Here is a 6,824-nt window from a genome sequence, read left to right as displayed (position 1 = left end):
CCAAAGTTCTATCCTTTGGCAAGAGACCAAGAGTAGGATTTGGAGTATTAATAACTAGATCAGGCAACTACTTACAAATACCTGTGGGTAATGCCACTGGGTAGATGGGACTCGATAACCTGGGAAGGCAGCTCATCTGAGAGAAGGAAAACTCTGATCCCAAACCTCCACTGCCTTGTGGCTACATCCAGTTATGGAAGAGGCTTCAGGAGTCAACCTTGAGGCAAAATCCAGAGCCAGAGTCCCTGAGGCAGTTCATGGCTGAACACAGTCACATTCTGGCAACTCCTCCGACACCACTGGAGCCAACCATATTGGCTTCTGCCTTTCCAATGGACCATTTCAGCGACGTGGAGAGGGGGGATTTGCTGCATGGGTAACAGTCTATCCTCCATATCTACTTTACCCAGGCTTCGTGCACTGGAGAGGACACTCTGTTCCAGAACCACCATTCAGAGCGCGATACCATAGTCTTCCGAGACTGAAGGATGCCAACAAGCAATGCTGCACTCTACTGGAATCAGAACTGCTCATCATGAGCATGTGGCTGAGGCAGGTCAGAAGTCTGCACAAGCCATAGTTTCTACACATTAAAGGTGGCCATTATATACTAGCAGCAATCAAACTATACCAAGCAAAAACTTTGTCCCAACTTTTATATGGGACAATTGTAGGCCCTCCGTCCTCTAGCTTTGCCCCCCTGGAGCGTGTTCAATCCAAATTTCTAAGATCGTTATTTCAAGCGTCTAGCTATGTTTCCAATGCAAGGTTGCGTTTGGATTTGGGCCTGCTAAAAGTTGAGGCTAGGGTTTCTTTAACTTCTATCTACCTCTGGTTCAACTTAAACTTTAATGCCCAGGGTTTAATATCTTTAATTCTATGTGACAACTTTCAATCGACCTGGCTCAAGGCAGTTCACACAAAGCTGAGACACCTAGGATTTTCTCCAGAGGGTGTGGATTTGAATCAAGCCTCCAGAGGGCTATGGATTTGAATCAAGCAAGAGCAACCATAAAGCAGAGGTTGTTGGACAGCGAGCGGCAAGAGGATATTAATAGAACACCAAATTTCTTAGCCGCGGAGGACATCAGATATACCTTCACCAGCCACCTATCTCTTGCTTCTTGAGCTTCCAGGGCATAGGAGAGCTTTCTTTTTAGCTAGATGGAGAGAGGGTTGCTATAGAAAGATCCCTATCCCTGAAAGAATTTGCCCCTGTGGCTCAGGCGAGGTGGAAACAATTGACCACCTTTTGTTCCACTGCTCATTTTATCACGGGATACTATGTGCTATGTTTATTACTCCCCTGACTAGGACATTTTCAGGCCTGCCCCATGAGGAGAAAGCCAAGGAACTTCTTAAGGAAGCTAACCGGCACTTCACAAGAGGGAGTGCTAGTTTCCTGGGAGCTGCCTGCAAAACCCACAAGGGTATCATTAGTTATGAAAAATTCTGATGGTCATCTCTGTTTTCCTGTTTTTAGTATGATGTGCATTTAACTGTTAAAAATTTATACATTTTGTTGTACAGGCAATGTTACATTTTGTTTATGCTGGTCTTTGACAGTATTAATAAATTGACTGACTGACATCCATATACTCAGAAGTCAGTCCCCTTAGAGTCAGTGGGGCCTCCTCCCAGGGAAGTGTGGAGAGGACTGCAGCCTGACAGCCCACTCCTATGCATGCCTACTCAGAAGTCAGTCCCTTTAGTCAGTGGGGCCTCCTCCCAGGGAAGTGTGGAGAGGATTGGGTCTAAAGCCCCTCTCTCCAGTGCACTGTGTTCCGCTGCCAGTGATGCTTTCCCCAGTGGAGCTGCGCGTCACAACGGGGCAAGAACAGTCACAGCTCAATCCTGTCCTCCCACCTCCCAGTGGGAGGCCCCACTGACTCTAAAGGGACTTCCTCCTGAGTAGACGTGCATAGGGTTGGGCTGCCAGGCTGCAGTTCTCTCCACACTTCCCTGGAAGGAGGCCCCACTGACTCTAATGGGACTTCCTCCTGAGCAGACGTGCATAGGGTTGGGCTGTCAGAGGGTATTCTGCCCGTGTGCGAGGGCCCGATTTATTGCAGGCCCTTGTTTAATCCGTTGCTGCCCAGCGCCCCCCACACGCTGGGCAGAAGCTACTCAGGGGACACGAGGAGGGCGGGGCGGAGAGCCGGCAGCCTGTCACGTGGTATTTCGGCAGCGCGCGCCCGTTCCTCGCCCGCCTCAGGTTTGTACACAACCCCCCGCTCTGCTGTGGGTGGCGCGAGGCCGGGAGGCCTGCGTGATCCCAGGGTGCTGTGCGCGGCGTGGGCTCCGCCGTTCCGCTGGGAGAGACGGTCTGCGCGGAGAGGCGACCATCGAGACGCTGCGGGCCGCCGCCAAACGGACATGTTAGCGCCGAGGCCCTGAAGGCGGGACGCAGCCGAAACCGCCGCCTCCGGAGCCCCGCGCCGCCTCGGTCTCTCGCGCGCGCCGAGCAGGGGCCGCCGGGCGCCAGCATGGAGGCGGTGAACGCCTTCAACCAGGAGGTGGGCACGGGGGGCGCGGAGGTGGGAGGGGGCTGTGGCGGGCAGGGCAGGGCAGGGCAGGCCGGCTGAGGGGGGAGGCCGCCCTCGGCGCGTCCCCTGAGCCGCCTCAGACCGAGGCCAGGCCGCGCCGCCTCGGGCCTGCCCCAGGAGGCCGCGAGGGCGGCCAGCGAAGTTCGTGCGCGTGCCTGACCGCGCGCCAGCTCCTGCTCAGCTGCAGGCGGCCCGGGCCTTCACATTGTGTGCGCGCGAGGGGGGGGGGAGAAGAGGAAGTGCTGCTCTTCGCTGGAGACGCTGCGCATGTGACCGCGCAGGACGTCTTGAGGCTGCTTCACCTCCGGCCCCGTCCAGCGCTGGGCGCTTGAAGCTGCTCCAGGCGCTCTGTTGATGGGGGGGGGGGAACAGAGCACCCCAGGGAGACACTGGAGGTGCTGCACAGCCCACACCCTGCCCGCACTTTCCTGGGTGGTACCCCATGGACTCTGATGGGACTTACTTCTGAGTAGGCATGCACCGTATTGGGTTGGCACTCAAAGAGCCAGGGAGACTAAGGGCCTGATCCTGTTCAGTTTCCCAGTGCTGCTGCAGTTGTGGCAGTGGGGTGTGCGCTGCATCCTGTGGTGGAAGGCAGTGGCGTAGATGGAGGGGGTGGAACACCCAGTCTGGCGGGGAGCCTCAGCGTGGTGGGCAAGCAGCCCCTCCCTTTGCAGCCATTGGGGGGGGCAAAACAGAGACATACGTTCATAATCTTCAGATTGACTGCCTGAGCAATTCCAAGCTGAAGTGCCTAGTAAATTCTTTTGAAACTTAACAAGTTTCCTTTTTTCCCCTTTGATTTAGCGTAATTTACAGTTGACATAAGTAAATGATCTCTTGCAAACTACATATGGGTTACATGACAATCACAGTTTAATGTGTTTTCCATTGCAGGTGGCTGGATAGATCTAAGTTTGCATAAACATAATTTTTCTTGACCCTAAAGCACAAAGCAGATTTTGAAGTTTCTTGAACAGAAATCTGTATAAAGTTCATTCCTTTAACTGAACATTGGACTAGAATTTCATAATTTGTTTTTTTAACATATATTCTCTGCTTGAAGACTCTCTCAAATTAGTATTTTTTCCAAAGTAGACAGGTGTGGATGATGATGGTATTCATAGAATGTTTTGCATGTAAATACTCAATATTATCCATCTTTAAAATGTGTGGTTTTCAAACTCTCTGGGAGTTTGAAACCCGCAGTAAGTCTTTATGGGGGCGGGAGGGAGGCAGCGGGGCAGGGGGAAGGCAGCAACGTGATCCCCATGATCACGTCACTCAGGGGGCTGCAAGGACTGGGATGCACTCACCAGTCCCTGCAGCAGCTGTCCCTGTGCGGGGAGCCCTGTGCAAGCGCCAGCAGGGCGCCCCAGGTCAGGGAAAGGGAGAGTGGAGCGATCTGCTCTGACTCCGTGGAGGCGCTTGCGAAGGGTTCCCTGCATACAGGGACGGCTGCTGCAGGGACTAGAGGGTGCACTCCAGCCCCTGCAGCCCCATCAGAAGGGAAAGCGGAGTGATCGTGCTCCACTTCCGGTTTTGCGGAACAGGGTGCGATCGCTCCATTTTCACTTTTCCTGACGTAGGGAACCCTGCCGAAGGTTGCGCAGGGCTCCCTGCACCCCCGAGAGGCTTCAGGAGGCTTGGGCAAGTGCACCCAAGCCCCTGCAGCCCCCATGAGCGGCGCGATCCTGTGGATTGCGCCGCTGCCTTCCCCCATTTCCTGGCTGCCCCCGCACCTTAAGGGGTCAGTGGCTAGGACCCACAGGCTGAGGCATCGCGATGCCCCAATTTGAATACCACTGTTTAAAATGATTGCATTCTTACAAAGGCGTATTTGGCACATTCTTTATGGTAAGTTCTATTCAAATACCTGTTAATATGCATTAACATACATCAGCATTATTCAGCTGCTATATTTGCCAGACTTGAGAAAAAATTGATCCTGGCAAAGTACTGAGTGGCAAACTGGTCCCCCATGCAGTTGTGTTTTATCATATGAACTCTGTAGTTCTGTATTAATACAGTACTATGGTGGTTGTATTTGCATTTCCTTTTTTATTGTTAAAGAGCTAGTCACTCTTCAGGTCTTGGAGAGAGAGAACCAATAAGGCAGTGTTTCTCAAACTGTGGGTCAGGACCCACAATTGGGTTGCAAACCAATTTCAGGTGGGTCCCCATTCATTTTAATATTTTATTTTTAATATATTAGACTTGATGCTACCTTTGTATGTGACTGCATTTGGGGAAATGTTATAGATCTGTACTTTTAACAGTTTACTCTGTATATGCTTTAACAATGATAGTCAATGGGGCTTACTCCTGGGTATGTGTCAGTAGGATTGCAGCCTAGGATTGTTAAAAATTTTCCTGCTTGATGATGTCACTTCCAGTCATGACATCACTTCTGGTGGGTCCTGACAGATTCTCATTCTAAAGAGTGGGTCCCAGTGCTAAAAGCGTGAGAACCACTGCAATAAGGTATATCTGTCCTAATACTGGGCTATGTTTAAACAAAGGGCAGTTTGTTCGTAGTGTTTTCTCTTTTAGCTCTAAAGGGCTTTATAATACTATTCTAACTGCGCAGTTGCCTTAGCTGTCACTACGGAGTTAAAATTGCTTCAAGACATTCTCCACTGTTAACTGTGTCCAAGCTCTGAGACCTGAAGAAGCAGCCACAGTGTTCAGCTAAGTGTCAGATTGGCTGCTGTGTGTAGTACTGTATGTGCTTTCCTCTGGCAGATAGAAACTGCCATTCTCCTTTCACTGTCTTTTTTTCGCTAGAGGAGCATAGCATCGCAAAACACCATGGCCACTCAAGCTACCATTCTCTATGAAAAAATCAAGTGATCTGAACTTCTATGTTTCCCTGACTAGAGCAGAACTTTGCTATGACTACTCCTTTTTATGCAGTCTCAGATCACTGTGCTTGCTGTGCGCATTCTCTTTTAAAGAGAGCAGGATTGTGAACTTGCATGTAATAGTGGGGCAAGTAGAGGTGGAGTGGGGCAGAAAATGTGACATGAAGCAGCAGGAACAACTGTTTCCTCAGTCTATTTTTAATGCCATGATGCAGGCTCCATAATGCTATGCTCTGTTTTAACATCCTTATTCTGTGGCAGAAGTTAATGCAGCTCTGGTGTTCTGTGTTGTGCAAAAGAAGGGAGAATGAGATCTGTGCAACATCATAGTGGTATGAATTGTGAAGGAAGGGGCCAGGCAGGCAGAACAAGTGATGTGGTCTCTTAGTAATTACTGTACTAACAAGGCCTAGTTACAAGTTGATAGCCTGTTATTTTACATACAAGCAGTTGTAGATTTTACCTATCTTTGGAATAATAAAAAGATTTACTTTTAGCGTTCAGGAGACACAGTGATAGCTGAGAACTCATTGTCAACTCTAAATCCTACTAATTTAAGTGGAATTTAAATTCCGTCTAGTTGTGCCTAGGATTCCAGTCTTAGAAGCTTTAGAGAGGATTCCTTTCTGCCCAGCGAACTAATTTAGAACACACTCTAAGTAAACCTTTTTTGTAGTTTGTTTACAGTTAAGGTCCAGCTGTGGCTCAGATCCTGTAATCGCATTTGTTGGATGTTATACATTAAAGGGGCTCTTTTGGGAATTGACGTATAAATTGAGAAAATATTGGCTAGGATTTGCAAATGGTTTACACAAAGTCAAACCATATACTTGCATCTATCTCAAATTGTTATCTGTGCCACTCATAGTGGTTTGACTTAGTGTATTTTAAAACCACAACACACATGCCCTGTACCCATCATTCAGGAGCTTCAAGCATATTTTGACTGTTGTTCTCATCTGGGTCATTCATTTCAAGCCTTTGACAACCTGTCTTATACCTAAAACATCTTAAATTATTCTCAAGCCTTTTATCAGAAATCTTCAAAGACAGCCTTCCCGGGCAGCATATTCCACTGTTGACTTTCTGTTCTTGGCCTCCTATACCTCTTGCAATAACAAGATAATACTATGTGTGTTTTTTATTTGCCATCCAAATGCTTTCAGTACTGACACTCAGTAGTTACAGTAGCCCTGGGAATATACTACTGCTGACATCTGGGGATACTGATGATGAATACCTTTGGCTAACAGGAGCTAATTTGAGGTGATATAACTTCAGTGGTATGTGATATAATTTCTTAATACCAGCGATTACATAGATACTGTTACGTTGGGGACAAAAACTGTTTGATCATGTACTGTCTACATGATCAAACATGATTAAGGTGATTAATAATGATTAATACATGATT

General features: G+C 48.7%; 1 protein-coding gene across 2 annotated transcripts in view; it reads left to right on the top strand.

Moving 5' to 3' along the window:
• Positions 1-2,343: 2,343 nt before the first annotated feature.
• The window catches only part of SCAF4 (SR-related CTD associated factor 4), a 63,608-nt gene continuing 59,127 nt past the window's right edge, over positions 2,344-6,824 (top strand). For both annotated transcript variants that reach the window (XM_066621815.1, XM_066621814.1), the window contains exon 1: positions 2,344-2,516. In XM_066621815.1, coding sequence (XP_066477912.1) covers positions 2,487-2,516 — 30 coding nt within the window. In that variant the 5' untranslated portion in view covers positions 2,344-2,486. The remainder of the gene's footprint in view (positions 2,517-6,824) is intronic.

The sequence above is a fragment of the Tiliqua scincoides genome, chromosome 3 (genome assembly GCF_035046505.1).
Source record: "Tiliqua scincoides isolate rTilSci1 chromosome 3, rTilSci1.hap2, whole genome shotgun sequence".
NCBI lineage: Eukaryota > Metazoa > Chordata > Lepidosauria > Squamata > Scincidae > Tiliqua > Tiliqua scincoides.
This window is presented reverse-complemented; position numbering and strand designations above follow the sequence as displayed.